This window comes from Myotis myotis, unplaced genomic scaffold, assembly GCF_014108235.1.
Source record: "Myotis myotis isolate mMyoMyo1 unplaced genomic scaffold, mMyoMyo1.p scaffold_m19_p_19, whole genome shotgun sequence".
Taxonomy (NCBI): domain Eukaryota; kingdom Metazoa; phylum Chordata; class Mammalia; order Chiroptera; family Vespertilionidae; genus Myotis; species Myotis myotis.
In genome coordinates this window covers 26,574,668-26,593,111 of record NW_023416323.1, presented here as the reverse complement: position 1 = coordinate 26,593,111, position 18,444 = coordinate 26,574,668, and the positions used below count along the sequence as shown (strand labels likewise).

The 18,444-nt window shown below is 42.7% G+C and overlaps 1 protein-coding gene across 1 annotated transcript in view; it reads left to right on the top strand.

The window, feature by feature from the left end:
• The window catches only part of HYDIN (HYDIN axonemal central pair apparatus protein), a 343,591-nt gene that overhangs the window by 176,428 nt on the left and 148,719 nt on the right, over positions 1-18,444 (top strand). The window contains exons 21-22 of the mRNA XM_036346816.1: positions 14,290-14,528; positions 17,361-17,613. Of these exons, the coding sequence (XP_036202709.1) occupies positions 14,290-14,528; positions 17,361-17,613 (492 nt within the window). The remainder of the gene's footprint in view (positions 1-14,289; positions 14,529-17,360; positions 17,614-18,444) is intronic.

Below are 18,444 nucleotides of genomic sequence, written 5' to 3'. Positions count from 1 at the left end.
AGTAGACAGTCATGTTCATTAATAAGCTAGTACAAGGTGAGATATAACACTTTTATATGATTAACAAGGACAAGAAGAGAGGCATTAAGTAGCATGGTGTAAAGGCTTAGTAATGTTATGAAGTTCCCAGTAGACATACATCAAACTTATATGTGTATCAGAGAGCAAATAATGCTCTTCCTCAGTCCCATTTCCTTTTCTCTGTCACAACCAAAGGACAGATACTAGAAAATTAAGTGTATACAACGTGGTAGAGCACTTTGTAGAATGGCATTTGAGGTATGTCCTTTTTTGAAATGTCAGTTGCAATGCTGTTGTTGTATGCAACATTTAATATTTTGAAAGAAAAATTCCCCTCTGGGATGTTAGGACATTACATTGGAATGCATCTTGGAGGGAAGGACCACATTATCTGAGGACAAGCGTGGTGATGTGTCATGCAGTTGTCTTCTCAGATGGTAGTCACTCAACGAAGAGTTGTTGAGTATGTGAGTGCTGACGTAGTGTTCTGTGCCATGGAGATTAAGGGTGTTGTTGTCAGACAAACCTGGAATAAAGTCCTAGCTCTGAGAAAGTTATTTACCTTTCTGAGCCTTCAGTTCCTTCTCCTTAAATAGAACTAGTAGTGGCATATAGAAGACTAGCCATAATAATATATGTAGAAAGTGCCTGGTGAAAGATAAGTTTTCAGCATTCAGTAAGTGGTAGCTTTTTTAATTGTTGTTGTTAGTTCTCACCTGAGTATATTTTTCCATTGATTTTTAGAGAGTGGAAAGGAGAGAGGCAGGCAGGAAGGGAGAGAGAGAGAGAGAAACATCGATGTGAGAGAGACACATCAATCAGTTTCTGCATGGGCCCCAACTGGAGCTGGGGATCAAACCTGCAACCCAGGTACATGCCCTTGATCGGGAATCGAACCTGAGACCCTTCAGTGTATCAGCCAACACTCTAACCACTGAGCAACACCAGCCAGGGCAATTAATGGTAGCTTTGATTATTATTGTTGACAGACAGAAATATCTAGGTGAAATGGCTTGTGGAAAGACTTAAATTTTTATGGCACTATATATCTTAAGCTCTTTTCTATTTCTTATATAAGAAAAAAAAAGAAATAAGTCATACTCAGGGGGGCCATAAGGTTTCAAACGAACTGATCCATGTAGTATAGACCTCTGTGAAATGGGAGCTCTAATGTGGCCCTTTTCCTCACTATTTACTGTTTCTCTAAAATTTTGGTAATGAAGCCATCCTATAAAACATGAAATACTTGTATCGATGAATGCATGTGTTCTTCCACATCAACTAAAAGGGGTTTATTAGCGAATGTTACTATTTAGAAACTTTAGGATCATTTGTTTGTACAGATGCTTCCTGACACTGTGTAAATCATACCTATATGCTCAGACTCTATCCCATTTTCTTTTACTTAATTATCTCCATGCCTTGTGTTTGATCTGACACCTTTCACTGAGTCCTGAGAAGGCACTTTCAGAAAGACTTTCAGAAAGACTTTCAGAAGGACTTTCAGAAAGAACACTATGGTCCTTATTCCAAGATTTATCCTAGTAGCCTGAAAGGATTGTTGGTACATGTTACTTAAGAGCAATGCAAATTACATTTACCTTCCTCCCTCATACAGTCAAACTCAACTTGCCTTAAGATTCTTATAAACTTTTCCCCCACAAATGGGGAAATCGAGAGAGAGGACAATTGCTTGACCAACAGGAACTCTCAGCATATCAGTGACCAAGCCCTTTCTACCATCCGATTCCACCTACCATTCCAAACTTCTTCCCTCTAAGAACAAGGAAAAAAACTGGGCAAAATATGAAGATTTGTGAGTTTGAGGGACTGATGGGACAACAAAAAACCAGTGACAACCCAAAGAAACAACCAAGAAATATATGCCCTGCATTTGTGACTACATTTCCTATACACTTCTAGAAAAGGATGAAAAACTGAGAGGAGCCTTCAGAAAACTCACCGATCTAAGGAAACAAAAATTGGAATCAGGATGGGCTAGAGATATAAAACTTGGAGATGGATGGACTTGTGAAAACTCCCAGAATTTTGGTTAGGACTCTGAAAAGCAGTACCTGGAAACAATGGTAAACTAGTACAGATACTCATTTTAAATCATTTAAATCTCTGCCTGGATAAAGATAGACCCAAGATTTCTAGTTTCAAGAAGCAAAAATATATTTTCACCACAGGAAGAAAACATTAGTTTAGGCCTCAATGTATCTCTACAGTTTTTATATACAATGTCTAACAGTTAATTTTAATATAACCAGGCATAAAAGGAGTCAAGACAACTTAATACAAAACTACAATATGTTTAATATGCTCAAGGAAATAAAAGGCATGATTTAAAATTTTGGTAGAAGTCTAGAAAGTATAAAAGAGGAAAAATGGGAATTGCAGACTAAAAAGTACAACAATTGAAATTAGGGACATATACATGGGCTGAACCGCATATTAGATACAGATGAAGAGAGAATTGTAGAAGTGGATGATTGATCAGAAGAAATCACCCAAAATGGAAATAGAGAAGAGTTGGTAAAGCAAACACAAGGGGTATAGTTATTAGAGTACCTAACGAAGAGGAAAGAATGAAGCAGAAGAAATAATGCCTGAGGCATCAAGCCACAGATTTTTTTAAAAATTGTAAATAGAAAGCAAGATAAAGAAAACTACATGTAATTGCTTTATAGTAAAGCTGCTGCAGACCAAAGAATAGATATTAAAAGCATACCCAGAGAAAAGACAGTTTACTTTAAAAAGAATAATATTAAACCGTCTGTTGACTTCTCAGGCCTTGCCGAGGACAGGATACCATTACGAAAATAAGAGGACTTCAAGAAAGTCTTCATCCTGAAAGGTAGAATGCTAGCCCCCTTCTCCCTCAGTTTCCAGAACATGGAAGAAGGATTTTCTCTGGGTAACTTCAGCATTCTCGAGGAAAGGCAGAAATAAACTGGTAGCTGGGAATCTAAAATATCTGGTGGCCCTTGGCTGGGTGCTGTCCAAGCACACGGCAGTTTTAGTGCTTCACTCTCAATATAAGTATTTAACCAAGCTCCCCCACGAAAGCCAGTCGTGCAGAATTAGGAAATCAAAAAGCATAAAAATGAGAACTTAGAGGAAACAAACACATACAATGAGAAGAGAGCTAAAAATAAGACAAAATGATCATTAATAATCTCAGGAAAATAAAAGATGACTTTGCGTCTATGAACAAGAACAGGGTGATATTTATAAATGAAGAACAAAATGTGCCTAAGACGTTAAGAATATAATCACAGAAATTAAAATGTTGCCAGAAGACTTGGAAAATAAATTTGAGAAGCTATCAGGAAATAGAACATCAAGAAACATAACTCAGAATTAGGAGAGAAAGATTTGAAAATTAAATGATTTGTTTAGGAGTTATAAGATTCAAGTAAGTTTCAGAAAAAAATATTTTCAATGGGGATGAGGAAATTATACAAGAAATAAGTTAAGTGATGTATCCAGAACTAACAGAGAGGAATTTATGGAAGAGACTTGTCAAATATGCTGTGTAATGGATGAAAATAGGCCCAGGTTGAGAAATTAAGTTCCAGGGCACTGGACACAAAGAGAAGACTGTAGGAACTTCCACATACCAAATAATCGACAAATATGTAAATTAACCATCCCTCCACTACGCTCACCAGCAATCAGGAGAGTATGCAAATTAACCCAGCAAAGATGGCAGTTAATTTGCATACGTAGGGGCGAAGCGGCAGAATGAAGACTGAAGGCTTTGTCCAGAGCTGTGAAGACTGAAGGCTGGGCCGGAGCGAAGGCCTGGGTCCCGGGTGCCAGAAGAAAACTGGTGCCAGCAGCCAGGGGAAGGGAAGGCCTATTGCACAAATCTCTTCATGCAACGGGCCTCTAGTAATGATAATAGTAATAATAATGGTGAAAAAACAAACAAGAAAAATTAGAAACCAGGGTATAATCAGACTTCTTGACAGCAATGCTGGGGGTAGGGAGGGATTTGTAAAGGAAAATAAATCCCAATCTTGACTTCATTATCCAGCCAAAAGATTAATCAAGACTAGGGGCAGAATAAAGACATTGTAGACATGTCGGATCTCAAACAACTTACACTCCAGGAATCCTTCCTCAGGAAGGTGCTGAAGAATGTGCTCCACCAAAATAAGGTTCAGGAAAGGGGCTCAGGCACAGGGAAGTTACGCTCAAGGAATACACAGCACAGAGCTGCACTCCCAGGACGCTGGCTGAATCGCAGGCCCAGAGAGCGGCCAGTCCAGACGGGGTTTCAGAATAGGTGGCTCCGGGAGAGACTGGGTCCGAGAAGATGGAACGGATAGAAAAGCTCATGATGTGGAAAGTATTGGGAGATTTACCTCTTTGAGGGCTTGGGATTGAACCCATGGTAGATACAGTAAAAACAAAACACAAAAAAACAACAAAACCCACAATAATTCTTGGGGAAATGAGAGTTGTACAAGAAAGGAAATGTAGAGCTCAGCTGCGAATAGTATTTGCATCTTACAATGATGTCAGTGCTAATGTCTGTCTCATCAGAAAATAGATTTTAACTCCAGTGGGAGGTTGGAGAGAAGACAGAGAGAGACATGGAGAGAGGGAGAGAATAAAAGCTATCATCGTCTTCCATAGAAGCAAATGGCTAAAACTCAAACTGAAAACTTACAAAGTAGCAGTAGATTGCTGGAAATACGGAGGTGAACACCAAAGGAAAACACTAGAAGAACTGACAGTGGTTGCCTCCATTAATGGACAAAGGCAGGAGGATGAGGAAGGGCAGGAGAGGTTTTCACAGTATGCCTTTTCTAGAACCATTTGACTCTGGAGATTGTGTACCTTACATAAAAATAAAATTTAAAACTTTAAATCAAGCCTGGCTGGTGTTGCTCAGTGCTTGAGCATCGACCCATGAACCAAGAGGTCACTGGTTTGATTCCCGGTCGGGGCTCGATCCCCAGTAGGGGGCATGCAGGAGGCAGCCGATTGATGATGATTCGCTCTCATCAATGTTTCTAAATCTCTATCCTTCTCCCTTCCTATCTCTCTAAAAATCAATAAAAACATATATTTTTTAAAAAGTATAACAAAATAAAAAAATAAACCATCTCAGCTTTAAAAAAAATTCTAAGTCATGCTTCAGGAAAGTATGTATAAGTATGCTGCCATTTATGCAGGAAAAAGTGTATATCAAATATGCTTTGTTTTTAGTCATAGAGCATCTCTGGAAAGATATGCAGAAAACTGCTAACAGTGGCTGCCTCTGGGGATGGTAACTAGGGGCTCTGGGCAACATGAGAGAGAGAGAGAGAGAGAGAGAGAGAGAGAGAGAGAGAGAGAGAGAGAGAGAGAGAGAGAGATTCTACCCTTAAACCCATTTGAGTTTTACACTGTGTTGCATGTATTATTTATTTTTAAAGAAAAAGCTTCTAAGAAACAAACCACGAATGATGCTGAAGCAAGAGAGCAAACAGAATTAAAATTAAATGGGCTCTCAAGAGAACGAGTGATCATATCCTTTTAGAATGAGTTATTTATTCAGTAAATACAATGTGTGTCTTCTTGTTACACAAATCACATTATCTTTATAAAACAAAAGAAGGTTAGGGGGAAAAATCACTCCTGGTGCCACCCTGCAGATAACACCATTACATGTTTGGAGCCTGCCTTTCGAAACGTGACTGTGCGTATTTACCTGTGTACCCCCGCCCTCTCCCATGGGATAATACTGTTTCGTGACCAGCTATTTCCACTCAACAGTAGAGTGTAGTCACTTTGATACGAATGACTGAGGACTATCCCGGTGCAGGTCATTTTCAGTGACTGGCGTGATTGCATCCTTTGGCTCCACTGCAGCTGAGTTAACCAGTTCCTTCCCCAGCGAGTGTGTGCAGCCTTTCACGACTGTACACCGTGCTCCTCTCCAAAGCGCTGCTCACACCCGTCTCCTTAGACTATATTTTTAGAAATGCAGTCACAGCATCAAAAGAACATAACTACAATGCTTAATGCGTCTTAGGAAATGCTGGCCCAGAAACTGTGTGCCAGTTCACGTCCTGCCCCGGCAGCGCTGAGGAATGTCACCTTCTCCCTGACCCTCCCAGCATTCTGTTCTTGCCAAACCTGGCAGGTGAAAGCACGTTGTCCTGTTGGTTAAGTTTGTGCATCGTTGGCTTGCCGGTGATGCTGAATATTTTTCATAGATTTATTGACCAAAAATAAATCAATATTTTTGCGCATCTTTCCCGTGCCTGCTACTAACAGTGCTAACCATACTTACTAACGAGAATGAGAAACATGATAAATTGGATGATCTCTTTTTTTCTAAAGAGTTTACAGTCTCAAAAAATGAGTGAATACACAAACAATACAGTATTATTGTGCGCTGTGTTATATGTAAGCATGGAGGAGGGAGTGTTTAATTCTTCTATAAAATTTAAAGTGTTCTTAGGTAGGAATCTTTGAGTGGAGCCTTGAGGGATAAGGAGGAAGAGGACAGGGAAACGGGTGTACATTTCCAGAAAACAGCCGAGTTAAAGGCAGGGATGACGTGCAGCACACCCGGGAAGGCAAAGGTCCGCGCTGGAAACGGACATGCCTGAGAAGTGAGCTTGGAAAGGCACTGGGCCCGCTAGGAAGGAGGTGGAATAGATCCTCCAGACCAGAGGCTCGTGCCTGGTATAATAGTCTCGGCTGCAGGCTGCCATGTTTCCAACAGACAAATATCCACCACATTTGGGGCCCACGAACCCTGGGAATTGGGTGTAACGTTTGGGGGTGTGGTTAGGGGGTGTGTACATGTCCACTTGCTATGAACTGGTTCCATCCCTGTCTCAGAGGAGAAAAGGCTCAGCACCTGGTTCAGGCGGGAGAGCCACCCAAGACCCTCAGCAAGAGAGGACCAGTGTCAGGTCCCTGACAGAGAATCCTCCCGGCAGGGTAGCCTGGGAGGGCGCAGGCAGGAAGGAGAACTGGATGTGAGGATTTGAAAGATCATGTTAATAATAACACCACTCACTGAGCACTTACTCTGTGGGAGACAGAGAGCTAGATGGCCTGGCACCCAGTTAATTTCATCTTCAAGTAGCACCTTTGGCAGATGAGGAAACGGAAATCTAAATTTTAAAATGTGGCCAAGGTCGCCCGACTACAGACGGCAGCGGCCACAGCTGACCGCCGGTCATGTGACGCTCAAGCCCACTCTCTTCGTCATGACCTTCTCTGCGTCGCTGGTAAAGCTGCAGCACCACGTCTGTTGCACTCCAGCTCCCAGTTACCAGTTAATTATTTTAAGCAGCAAAGTGACTCACTTTAGGGCAGGGAACCTCGAGACTGGAGATACCAGTTAGAAGACGAAAAGGAGAAAGGCTTCAGTGACTGTTCATTGTTCTTGTTCCACAAAGAATTGATTATCTGCTGAGATAATAGTATGAATCCAAAGAAATCCCTCACTCTGCACAGTGGTTCCTGTTGTTGTCTGTGTCCTCTTGTTCCCTGGAAGGAAATTCTTGCCGCTTTCAACGGGTAAAGGAGTTATTTTGAAGAAAAGTGCATAGAGCTCTTTCCTCAAGCTTCACAGCCATCCGCGCTGCCGAGTAGGTCTGCTGCGTGTACTCACTCTCCTTTAGGGCTGAAATGGCGTGGGCAAACAGTAGCCTTCACTCCTGCCTTTCATAGCAAATGTTAAATACGGCGAAGGAAGCCTATAAAAGCTCGAGTTCACCTTGGGAGCTGAGCGCTGTTTAAGCAGTGCGCTGATGCCCTATTGTCAGATAAAAAGCAAATGTTATCTCTAGATATGTGAAAGGTAGGGGAGAGGGCTTAGCACGGATGACCAGTGGTATGGGATTCTGCATTGCAAAAACCACAGTTTCCCCTCTTCCACACAGTCACATGTGCACAAGCACCTACAAACCTCCTCTACGTGTTGTTCCTGGGCTGCTCTAGTGACTCCAGCTTTCTAGCTCCTATTGACACGCACGCGCTTACATACACACACACACACACACACACACAGGCAGCTGTTGCTGAAGTTTTGGTGGAAGACTTAGGAAAACTCAACTCATCTTTTGGACAAATATATGAAACCCTGTATTTGTTTTTCTTTTTAAATTCTTTTTCAAGTACAGTTTACCTTTAATATTATTTTGTATTAGTTTCAGGTGTACAGCATAGTTGTTAGACAGTCATATACTTTACAAAGTGACCCCCCCGGTATTTCAAGTATCCACCTGGCACCATGCATAACATTATTGGCTAGAGGCCGATGCATGAAATTCGTGCAAGGGGCTCGGCCCTCGCACCCGGGCTGCCTCGAAGCCCCGCCCACTTGTCGTTCTGGAACTTCATCCGGAAGGTTGTTCCTCCGTCTGGTCTAATTAGCATATTAGCTCTTTATCATGTAGGATTATATTCCCTACGCTGTACTTTACATCCCCGTAACTATTTTGTAACTACCAGTCTGTACTTCTCAGCCCCTTCACCTTTTCCACCCTGTATTAGTTTTCTATCTCTGTGTAACAGATGACTACAAACCTAGCGGCTTGCAATAACATGCATGCCTGTTTCCCTGGGTCGGAAATCCAGGCATGGCTTGGCTGGCTCCTCTCCAGCCAAAAGGATCTCAGAGACTGAACCCAAGGTGTTTGCCCAGCTGCATTCCTCTGAGGAGGCTCCACTGGGAAAGTCCACTTCCAGCCCCCTCAGGTTGTCGGCAGAGTTTATTATCTTGCAATGGAATGGCTGAGGCCCCATTTTCCTGCTGGCTGTCAGCTAGGGACCGCCCCCCCGCCCCATGCTATAGAACCACCCACAGTTCCCCACCATGTGGCCTCTTCCATAAGCCCTCTCACGAGGAAGAGCCAAGCCCTTCGACGGGCTCTCCTGACTAAGTGAGGCCCACTGAGGTTAATCTCCTCACCTTAAAGCCAAGTATTTTAAGACCTTAACTACGTCTGCAAAATCCCTTCACAGAAGAACAGACTGGCGGTTGCCAGCTGGGAGGGGAGTTGGGGGGTTAGATGAGAAAGGGTTAAGAAGTACAAGTTGGTAATTACAAAATAGTCACAGGGAAGTAAAGAACAGCATAGGACATATAGTCATAATTGTAATAACTATGTATGGTGTCAAGTGGTTACTAGACTTATCAAGGAGGTTAATCTGTAAATTAATAAATGCCTAACCACCACCTCCACCAAAAAATATCCCTAGATTAGCCTTTGATTAAATAACTGGGAGAAGGTAACTGTGCACCAGGAGATGGCGATCTTGTGGGCCGTCTCAGAATGCTGCCTGCCATGAACCCAATGAGATGCTTCTCTTCTGCCAAGAGGATTGTATGTTACATGCTTTCCTGGCACCTATTTTAATCTTTTTTTTTTTTAAGCAAATACTGCTGAGTCCATAATTATGTGTCACATGGGGTGATGACAGCTTTTGGTAAAATGATGACAGTAGCTGTCATTTTTATGAGAACTTAATTGTGTGCCAGACATCATTCTGAGTTTTACATGCATCACCTCATTGAACCATCACCACAGCTCTGTGCAAAAGGTGCAGTCAGTATCATGGGCTGCTGCTGAGGCAACAGAGGCTGGGCATGGCGAAGTGACGTGGCCCACGTTCGACAGCTGGAAAGTGGCAGATCTGGGACTCACACCCACATCTCTTTTCCTTTGGAGCCCTCCTTCCTAGCCTGTTCCCGGCACTTGTTGTCTTGCTCTATTGTGGTTTTGAAAAGGCTATTGAATATCCTCCATAGCTGCGCTGATTATCATTCATCCATTCCTTCTCTAGTCAAATTTGCCATCTAATAACAGAAAATGTTACATAGACCAAATCCTCCCTCAAAACAAAGTCAAATGCCAGAGAGACGCAGGGCGTTAGGGTGATTTGGAGCCTGACTCTGGATAAGGATAATCCAGCGTGTTGGCAGCTGGCGTTTTAATGTGCCTTGTTCTTGGATTCTGTGATATACTTTGCTGCCTTGTTTTATGCCAGACATTGATTGATACACTTCCTCAAAAAGAAGACTCACCAATTCGGCCCTGGAGAGCAACTTCAGGTCTTCTCCCCAGAGCAGCCAGTCTGCGTCTGCAGGAATCAGAATAGAAATGCTATGCGTCTACCGAAAACGAATGTCCCCTGGCTGGAAATAGCACTTATGCAGGCGACACCCTCTCCTCATTGTACCCAAGGACTGGCCTGTGCCACTGTCTCGAGGAAGAAAACAAATAGGTGGAATGGGAAAGGTGACATTGACAGCACCCTCTCCTGAAAGGCATTTGCTTTTCGATAAGAGGACAAACATGGCATTGATTTATGTTTTAACTGTAAGCTGAGTCTCATAAATGCGCGAAACTACACAGAGTGCTCTAAGGCCACAGGTTTGGGAAGAAAGGCCAACAGTGTGAGACTGTCTTGCCTAGAACATTCTTATTTTCTCCCCGAGCTGCCCCTCTGGTTGTCCCAACAGGAAATGGATCTGGGCTCCAGCCCTAGAGTTCCCATAGGAGTGCAAATACCAAGTTACGCCCCCACTTCAGTTACCTGATTGGAGTGAACTCTTCACCTTTCAAAATCTGAGGTCCAGAGGAGTTAGGGGAAGACCCTAAGGCTATGGCAATATACGAAACCAACAAGGTAGCTTTGGCAGAGAGAAGTTAGCAGTTCCCTATGCCCACCTCCCTTCACTCTTGGACCCAGAGCAAGACATTTCCCAGATTCCTGTGCAGTTAGGTGTGTCTGCATGACTGAGCTCTGGACAGTGCAAGTGGGAAGAAGTGTTGTGTACCATTTCCAGGCTTAGTGCATAAAATCTTAGCATGTGACCCCCCCCCCCCCCATTCTCTTCCTTCTCTGTTGGCCGACTGAATGTCAATGTCCAGAGTGGCTTAGAGCCACACATTAAACATGCCAGAATCTGTTTAGCTGGGGTCCTTGAATGACTGAATGGAACCAGAGCCCATTCTCATGCCTGTAACCATTTGGAATTCATGTGAACCGGAAGTGAGTTTTTGTTGTATTAAGCCATTGAGCATCAGGTTTTTTGTTGTTGTTACAGCAGCTAGGATAACTTTATCTGAAATAGTAGCCTAGAATCTAGAAGCTGAAAGTAAGAAAGGCAAATAGTTCTAAGCAGGGAGAAAGGCTGGTTCCATGTATTGCTTTAAGTCATGTAAATGGTGTGAGTTAAAAACTTATCTACTCTGATAAACATGCTGACAAAATGAAGCTACATTGATCCATTAAAAAATATCTGCAGAAAATAGAGACAGACTCATAGATAGAGAGCAGGCTGGCAGCTCTGGGGTGGGAGTGGGGCCGCAAGGGGCTGGGATGGAGGATTAAGAGAGAAAAAAAAGAGAAAGAACTAATGGACACGGACAACTGGGTGGTGATTGCTGGGGGTGGGAGGAGGAGGACAGTGTGGGTGAAGGCGGAGGAGGGTATAGGGAGGATAAATGTTTATGGGGGAAAAAATTTTTAATATATTTTTTAAAATATTGGCAGAAAAGTTAATTTGCATTTATGGCTGTTTTAGAACTCATTTTGTGTCATTTTCTATGATTAATATGTTAGAGGTTTTTAAGGTTTTCACTTTGGGATTGTGTCTTAGTTCAGGCTGCTGTAACAAAGTACCATAGACTGGGTGGCTTACAAATGAGAGAAATTTCTTTTTCACAGTTTCTGAGGCTGGAAGTTTGAGATCAGGGTCTCAGCATAGTTGAATTCTGGTTAGATTCCTCTTCCCGATTGGAGATCGTATTTTCCACATGAGAAAAACATGAATTTGGAGGGACTGAAGGTGAATGTTATGGATGGAATGGTTGTGTTCCCCCCAAATTCGTATGTTGAGCCCAAACCCCTCAGTGGTATTAGGAGTTAAGGCCTTTCGGAGGAAATTAGGGTTGGAGAGGGGATTCTGAGAGTCTTTGTAAGGGAGCTGGCTTCCTCTGCTCAGCTCTTCTCTATGCAGGGGTACAATGAGGAGTCGGCAGTCCTCACCCAGGAGGGGGCTTTCACCGGAACTCCCCGATGCCGGCTCCCTGGTCTCACACTGCCAACCTCGGGAACAGGAAGTGAATTTCTGTCGTTTCTAAGCCACCCAGTCCATGGCACTTTGTTATAGCAGCCCAGACTAATAGAGAAATTGGTACTGAGAGTGGGGTGCTGGTGTAACAGATGCCTAAAATGTGAGGTGGCTTTGGACTAGGTAATGGGTAGAAGCTGTAAGAGTTTTTGGGTGTTTTTTTTTTATCCTCACCCGAGGATATATATATATATATATAGAGAGAGAGAGAGAGAGAGAGAGAGAGAGAAACATTGATCGGTTGCCTCCCATACACACCCACAACCTAGGCATGTGCCCTGACCAGGAATCGAAGCCACAACCTTCTTGGTGTATGGAATAATGCTCCAACCAACTGAGCCACTGTCCAGGGCAGCTGTAAGAGGTTTTAAGTGCATGTTAAAAAAGGCTCACATTGCTGTGAATGGACTAAGATAGACTGTTAAAAAAACTGGGGAGGGGGGGTAAATTAAGAATATGCCTTAGAAATTATTTCTTTGAACCTAAATATAAGCAGAATATAGTGACATCCAACCCTTGTAGTTTCTCTTGCCAATAATAATCAATTTATAATCCTGAAAAGTAAACTTATAAGGATTATTATCTTTTTGTGACTAATGTTTTGTTAATCCTCACCTGAGGATATTTTTTCCATTGATTTTTTTATTTTATTTTTTTTATTTTTTATTTTAGAGAGAGTAGAAGGGAGGAGAGGAGAGAGAGAGAGAAAAACATTGATATGAGAGAGGCACATCAATTGGTTGCCTACCACACTCGCCCCAACCAGGGCTGGGGCTGGAACCCAAATACGTGACCTTGACAAGGAATCGAACCCATGACCCTTCAGTACATAGGCTGACATTCTAACCACTGAGACACACTGGCCAGGGCTTGTTACTAATATTTTAAGATAAAATTATAAACAAACGCAGCATAATGTTCTGGAAAGACAGACTTTGCTTTCTGTTTTCTTATTTTAGTACTTTATCAGGGCTAATTTACTATGAGTAGAAAGTTAAAAAATTTTAGAAAAACATTGAGTGGTACAAAAATCAACATTTTTCCCCATAAATATTTTTGGAATAGATCTAATTATCATACAAATATCCCATCTCAGCCCTAGTTTATCTAGTGTAGTATTTAATGCTGTTTTCTCTTATATCTATGTTTCTAGAGATGCCCCATATTAAAAGATCAGGAGTAATGATAGGACTCTTGACAGAGAATTAAATCTATCATTTCCATTAATACCAAAATTAAAGTAAAATTTCATCTACATCCTCATTATAAACAATGTATCATCTTGAGAACTGCTCTCCTTTGTTTCATTGAACTTATTTACATTTTTAAATACAATCTATTTAGTAGTGTCCATATAGACTTTCAAGCCAGACAAGCATGATAGATAAGTTAAGTCTGCACATGTTAGAAGATGGTAAGTACTAAGGGGGGGGGAATAGTCCTGGGTAAAGGGGATCAGGAGTGCGGAGGGAAGGTTTTCCACTTAAAAGGCGATGGTCAGAGCAGACTTCATTGAGAGGCAGTGTTTGGCCAAAACTCCTCAGGAGGAAAGGGAGTGGGCTCTGAGGATCTAATCAATTAAAGGGAACAGATCAGTGAGAGTCAGCTTCCCCTCTATAATGTTCACCTCCTATTATATATTTCAGAATAAGTTTGGAATTTTAGCACATGAACTTCTACTTATTATTATGGAATAATAGAAATGGAGACGACTTCCTATACTGTGTTTATTAACGAAAGCGGTTCCCGCTCACTAATAACATCCTCAACACCCTTGCATTTGAAAAACATGTCCCTGGAAAATTCCATATTCCAGAAAGGATGTTGTACCTTCTGCGGGTATCTCAGAATTTGGTGATTAAAACAGGTAATTAGTACCCGCTTGTCAGAGAGCTGGGCTGTCATCTAGCGAAAGAAATGTAAGGGATCCTCGCTGAGCGCTCAGAGGCGGAATTGTAGGTTTGCTCTTCAGAATCAGATTGCTTTTTGCAGAAAGAGAAGCCAACAAACATCCAGCTGCTGTGATTTGGAGAAAAAAAAATAATGTTTGTCTCTGATGTTGAGTTCCACAGTGCCGGCCGCTTGAGGTGCAGACGGCTCTGACGCCTGCGGGAGGGAAAGCCAGGAATAGCTTCACGGTTACCGTGTGTCTTGTGTTGCAGGCTCACAAAAAGTCCCTTTGGACAGTGGAACCCAGCGAAGGCACCGTTCCCCCCGAAGATGACATTCAACTGACGCTGACCGCCAACCTGAATGACATACTGATGTTCAAAGACACGGTCATTTTAGATATTATAAACAGCAAAACCTACCGGATTTCTGTCCAGGCCGAAGGAATTGGTTCCACCATTGTTTCGGATAAGCCCTTTGCTCCAGAACTCAACTTGGGAGCACATTTTAGGTAGGGAAATCTCCTGGGTGAATTGTCATAGGTATCGCCCATGTTGCATAAGCTGAGCATCACCTCTATTTTTAAAAATGGCTTTTCAGTAAATTGCACTCACCTCAGTCCTTCCACTTTCCTATCTTCACTGTCCCCCTCCAGATGGGTGTGTCAGCCATCAGAAGACACCCCCCTAGTCACAGCTTGGTTGCATTCTCAAGCTGAGTCCGTCCACGCTAGCGAAGAGATGGCTCTCACACTTACAGTGCCTTCTCAGTGACCAGTTTAGAATCTCCACCATGATTTCCCCTCTTTTATTCCAATACGCTCTTAATCCCTCTCCGTGTAGGTCCATAATACAGTTGCAGCTTAATGGTAACCTAAGTAGAGTATAACTAGGAAGGTAAAAATTTACTGTAAATGTTTCTTATCAGGAATTGCAAAGCAGTAACTTTTTTGGTATTTTTGTCGCCTGCTTGCCTCCCCACCATAGCACCAACAATCAAGAGGGCCGTAATTGGCTCTACCTGATCATTTTGGAAAAAAACAAAACAAGAAAACTAGAACATCTAAACATTTAAATAAAAGGTGGTAGACTATAGACCCCTCTGAGCAGAATGATCTACATTGGCTCTAAAAATGTATGAAGTCTGAATGCTGACAGGAGGATATGTGTGGGGATTCATGCGTGGCTCCCCCGCTGCGGGGGCCAGAGGAATGTGTACCTGTCCATCGTGATATTGTGAACAGACCTCTAGTCCAACAGGCCCCGCAACCAAGATGAACACATGTGCCTAGAGAAGATGAGCCTGAAAAAAGAAATCAGGAGCCCTCCCCACAAACCCATTCACACCCCCTTTTCCTCTCTTCTGTCTACAAACCATGACCTGATTGAAAATAGCATGAGCCACTAGGAATGATGCCTTCCGAGGAGCATCCATGAGTTTTGTGTTCACTTGATAGAGAAATGCTCCGCCCTGCCTGCCTGTTGACCATGAGCTAGAGCATGCTTCTATTTCCAAGTTTCTCTAAGTATACGCAAGCATAATTATAGAAGCAGTACGCTGCGAACCAAACTTGATGACATGATGTTCTCTGTAATCTGCAAACAGGGTCAAATAACCCCAAAGGATATTCTGTCACTCGCCTGGAATTGGGAGGTTTAGCCTATAGTTCTCTATGAATACAGAAGCAAATTGTGGCTTTTTAGCTGTCAATTTCCCCTCTGCCTAAACCCTACCATTCTTTTTGACATGAAATCATGATGCCAGTAATCTCCAAAAGAATTGTCAAAAGCAGAGGACACAGAGGGTGGTAGATGGCAAAGAGAGGATAAAAGGTGATGGAAACGTTAAATTACATTTTTTAAAAAGGGGAAAAGAAGAGGTGGGCTGGTTCTGTAAATAAAGGTTTTTTCAAATCTATTTTTACTGATTTCAGAGAGGAAGGAAGAGGGAGAGAGAGAGATAGAAACATCAGTGAAGAGAGAAAATCATTGATTGGCTGCCTTCTGCATGCCCCACACTGGGGATCAAGCCCACAACTCAGGCATATGCCCTGACCGGGAATCAAACCATGACCTCCTGGTTCTTAGGTTGACACTCAACCACTTAGCCACACCGGCCAGGCTGTAAATAAAGTTTTATTGGAATACAGCCATGCCCATTTGTGTACACATATTTTCTATGTCTGCTTTCACACTACAGTGGACAATTGAGTAGCTGTAACAGTGACCATGTGGCCCCCAAAATCCAAAATATTTATTATTCAGCCTTTACCAGATAAGTTTGCCAATTTGGGAACATACAGGTCTAAGAAAACCCCATATGCCATCTCTTTTAATTGCATGTTTTGGGGCAACTTCCTGACATTTTCAGAGCTTCCATTTCTTCATTTAGAAAATGAGCAAATATACTTGGTATTACTGGGTTGCTGTGATGATTGAAAGATGTACTGTGAATAAGTTGGTCCTTTCTCTTGAAGTACCCTTCAAACTGAGCCCATCACAAGACATTTCCCTCAGTCCGTAGGAATTTACTCCACACAATTTGAAATACACTTCTCCCCCAATAGGCATTTTGCTTTTCCTTTCCTAAAATACTCCTCAGAGCCATTTGTCATAAATTAGAGCAGTTTTCATGTGAACTGTGTCCGTGTATTCTGCGGCATGCTTGACCTGCTGGGAAAGGCAGAGGGTGGGTGGGCCCACTTTTCCACGACCCCTTCCCTGGTGATGACAACTCAAGGGCCACACCCAGGCCCCTGACTTGAGTTTATGGAGGCCATGAGTAGCTGCTACTTTTTCCCATTACCGTGGTAGCTTTTAGTACAGTGGTGGCGAACCTTTTGAGATCGGCGTGTCAGCATTTTGAAAAACCCTAACTTAACTCTGGTGCTGTGTCACATATAGAAATTTTTTGATATTTGCAAGTCTTAGTAAAACAAAGACTTATATTTTTGATATTTATTTTATATATTTAAATGCCATTTAACAAAGAAAAATCAACCAAAAAAATGAGTTCGCGTGTCACCTCTGACACGTGTGTCATAGGTTCGCCATTACTGTCCTAGTACTACCATGATGCAGCCTTCCTATATTTAAAAAATTGTCTATTATTGCTCACTTTAAAAAAAAAAAGAGTAAATCGTGCAGGTTCTCATCACAAGAAAAAGAATCTGTAACTATGTATGATAATGGATATTAACTAGACTTATGGTGATTATTTCACAATATTTAAGAATATCAAATAATTTAAAAAAAATACTTCCAGAGGAGTCAGTCCCAAAGATGTAGAGCTGAACATCCATCCCAAAGTTGAGTCCTCTCCATACCCACCTCCTCTTTTCCAGCCTGGACACCTGTTACTACCACTTCAGGTTGACCAACAAGGGACGTCGGGTCCAACAGTTGTTCTGGATGAATGAAAAGTTCCAACCCAAGAACAAGAAAGGTGCGCCTAAGAGGAGACTCGCTAAGCGCCCTCGCGCCCAGGCAGCCAGGCGTTCCCAGAGCCCCGTGTTTCAGCTTCAACCCTTCAGGATGGAGTTGTATCCAGACCAGACGATCGATGTGACACTTGATGGCTATTCTTCTACTCCCAGGGTACGGGGACAGCATGTTTAGAACCTGCCTTTCTCCTAAATAAATCTTTGCTCTATTTCTTAGGCGAGTTCCTTGACATTTATCTGAAGAAAGGATGTGGTTTCTTAAGGATTGCACACGGCCCGGAGTTACCATGGCAGCACCCGTCGCTGTGACGGTTCAGCTCTGCTCAGTTTTATGTTTGCTTCTGCAGCTGCCATGAACCCATCCTTAAAACACTAATTAAAGCAGCTTCTCATCTCCAGGGTCAGCAGTGACCAGCCAGCAAGTCTCTGGGAGAGGGAGAGCCAGCATTCAGCCCAAGCCAAGCCTCCCGGAAACACTTAGCCGTGTTCATAGGTATCCCAAAGGGTGTGTCTGTAGACACTCTGGGCTAACGATTCTCTCCAGGTATTGGGACACCCCAGGCTTCTCTCCTCTCAGTCTGACATAACAGCATCACATTTATAATCATCATCTTTTTATGGGTCAATGAAAGAGCTGGGTGTATCTTCGGCAGCTCTGATGTTCTTATTTACATCACCGCACCCTGCTTAAACATTTATGCAGATCCAAACCACGTCTCTGTTCCTACTTCCTCACAGAGACTGGAAACCACCAGAAACCTAAAAAAAAACAACCCTTTGTAATTGCTCGTGAGCCTCCCTACCTCACAAATGCAGACGTTGTGAATGAGGACTGATGGTTGCTTGAGCTCCGCCTGGTGTCACCAAATTAGGAGTGATGCTGAGCTTTTTCCTCAGGAAATGGGAAACAATAAGAAATTCGCCTTCCAGCAGACAGGATAGCAAAGCTTGTCCATTGCTTCCCTGTGGAGTGAGTGTATAAGGT